Source organism: Setaria italica, chromosome VI (genome assembly GCF_000263155.2).
Source record: "Setaria italica strain Yugu1 chromosome VI, Setaria_italica_v2.0, whole genome shotgun sequence".
NCBI classification, from domain to species: domain Eukaryota; kingdom Viridiplantae; phylum Streptophyta; class Magnoliopsida; order Poales; family Poaceae; genus Setaria; species Setaria italica.
The window spans coordinates 20,929,344-20,932,167 of NC_028455.1; the positions used below are offsets into that span (position 1 = coordinate 20,929,344).

Consider the following 2,824-nt stretch of genomic DNA (forward strand, 5'->3'; position numbering starts at 1 on the left):
ATCCAATGGGCCACTGTCGCCCAACCTCCCAAGCTATTTCTATTAAGGGCTGAATTGTGTCCCTTTTGTTCATTTCAGCTGTTGTCTAATCAGACTGGACGAGAGATGTGTCTTAATCCACATCATTGCTTGACTGACTTGTGTGCTCGAAGCTTTCGACAAAGGTCACCAACAATAGTACATGTCGCACTAATAAGCACCTTTTCTTGTGCGCCGTGAACTTACTTTGTCCTGCATTGCCATGAATCTTCCGATTGATCTTATCGCGAATGGAATGCAAAAGTAGGTTGAACAAGAATGCCGGTGTAGTATTGAAGGGTATATATATATATATGACCCTTGGTGGTAACATGCCAGACAACTTGCAGACAAATATGGAAGATCAGCAAGGTGTGCCAACAAATGTTCTCCTAGGATAAGCTCAGTTTTATTGTTTTCCCCGTAGAACGGGAGTACTAACAACCAATTGTTACAGTTGACGAATCACACTATATCTTATTGACTGATCTCCTGCAGAGCGACCATCTAGCGACCCTCGTGCCGTTTTCGTGGACATCCCTTCCCCCGCCCAAGCATTGGAGCACGAGCTAGTGGTGCGGCGCCGACACCGCAGCAGTGGCTCGCAACCTTGCACCCCCACCATCGGCGTGGTGCATGACCTGACCCGCAACGTCGACGAGCAGGAGTACAATCCGCACTACGTGTCCATTGGCCCCTACCACCGGAAGAGGAACCCAAGCATCATCAGGGAGGACGATAAGCTGACGAGCCTCGAAACCATTCTGTCGGCGTCGTGCCCCGGTGCTACGGTGCAGACGTACCTCGACGAGCTGGCTCTCATCGAAGGCCGTGCGAGGAGCTTCTATGCCCACAGCTTCAGTGAGATGAACAGCATGGAGTTCCTGCGCATGCTGCTCCTCGACGCCTGCTACGTGCTCGACTGGTTCGGTAACTTCGTCCCCGACAACATTTCACCTGCTGCGAACCTGAACAGCAGCCCGGCATCGGCACCAGGGGACGGCAGCAACATCATCGCACGCGAGAATAACGGTTCCCCTGTTGCCAACGGTCAAGTGGAAGGGAGCAATCAAGCCAGCAGCACAGCGTCGGCAGCAGGGGGCGGCAACAAGCTGGAGGCCGTGCTGGTGGTGCGCGATGTGTTCTACCTCGCGGAGAACCAGATACCATTTTTTGTCATCGACAAGGTCCACAGTCTATCCTGTCCTGGTAGAAGTGTTCCGGCGGTGAAGGCGATCGCACGGTACGTCTCCAGATGTATCCTGCAGAAGCAGCAGTACTCCATGGCAACAGTGGAGGACGGCGACGAGCCGCCGGGCAACCTCCTGCACCTTCTGCACCAGCACTTCTCGAATCCCACCACCGAACCCTATTCAGCCGCCGGCGAGACGGTGGGCCGGTGCCGGACGGCGATGGAGTACTACATCAACGGCGTCAACTTCAGCAGCCGCCCCGTGGGCACCGGCGCCATGGAAGCCCGCTGCATCCTCGACGTGACGATGGACCACGGCAGCGGGACGCTGGTGCTACCCCGCCTGAGGATCGACGCCCAGACCTGGCGGATCCTGCGCAACCTGATGGCGCTGGAGCAGCAGAACCAGGAGGTCGGAAGCCACGTGACGGCGTACTGCACCTTCATGTCCCAGCTGGCCTGCACCGCGAGGGACGTGGAGCTTCTGTCCCGGAGTGGGGTCATCGTGCACCTGCTCGGCAACAACAAGGAGGTCGCCAAGCTCTTCGCCGACCTCTGCAAGGGGATCGTGTTCGACGCCGACGATACCGACCACAACTACCTGAGGGCCACCTGTCAGGCGCTCAACGAGCTCTACCGCAGCCGCCCGCGGCGGTGGATGGCACTGCTGGTTCAGAAGTACTCCGACAACCCGTGGCTTGTCGTCGGGGTCATAGCGGCGGCACTCGGGCTACTCTGCACCATGGTGCAGGCAATTTACGCTGTTTTGAGTTACCATCCGGGAGCAGCGAACTAGAAATCTAGCCACGAGTTGAATGTGTTCAGAGTGTAGCATACTACATCAGTCCCCAAAAAGAATGCAATTCTCGCTTCCTGAAAAGTTAACTAATTTTAAATTTGACCACATTCATACAAAATAGTACTAACATTTATGGTACAAAATAAACATCAATAAATTAATCATGTAATATATTTTCATACTAAATCCATTCGGAGACATGAATGCTGGTAGTTTTTTATAAATTTGGTCAAATTTGAAACTGTTTGACTCCTTGAGAAGCTTGAGTTACATTCTTTTCAGGACAGAGGGAATATGTACATGTAGGTTCTACGTTAGGGGTGTTAATTAGCGTGTGTCTGGAAGGCATTATAGCCAATGGACGTGTCACGCGTGTTGGAGTGTTGCCTAGCTAGTAGCATGTGAGTTAAATGGATGTGTGCTGTAAAAAGGATCAAGGCCAATTGTCTATTTATCCCAGCCCCAGGTTTGGTTACTAGTTACCGCTTACATGAATCTGCATGTACCAAGGTGCCCAACACGTCATGGATGCTCGTGGTCAGTACCTCATGCAAGAGCTTGATTCCCTGCAGATGAAGAGCACGGATTCAGTCAACAATTCTTGGCTAGCTTGGGTGACAAGATGGAGTATGTGGTAAGAAAAATCCTCAGAGCTGCAACAAACATGTCTTTGTAGACTGTCTCTTCATTTGAGCAGTTCCGGGACACAACGATTATTACCGCCTAAGAAGTCATTAATTAGGAGCCTCCATGCATAATATAAAAGGTTGTGTGGCTGCAATGCCTATGATAGCGTCCGAGCTGGTTTTTGCATG

The 2,824-nt window shown here is 52.1% G+C and overlaps 1 protein-coding gene across 1 annotated transcript; it reads left to right on the forward strand.

Annotated features, from left to right (window-relative positions):
• Nucleotides 1-359: 359 nt before the first annotated feature.
• Nucleotides 360-2,229, forward strand: LOC101764233. The gene is made up of 2 exons (XM_004973208.3): nucleotides 360-390; nucleotides 517-2,229. Exons 1-2 carry the CDS (start codon nucleotides 375-377, stop codon nucleotides 2,004-2,006), a joined length of 1,506 nt encoding a protein of 501 aa, XP_004973265.1. The 5' UTR covers nucleotides 360-374; the 3' UTR covers nucleotides 2,007-2,229.
• Nucleotides 2,230-2,824: the final 595 nt, after the last annotated feature.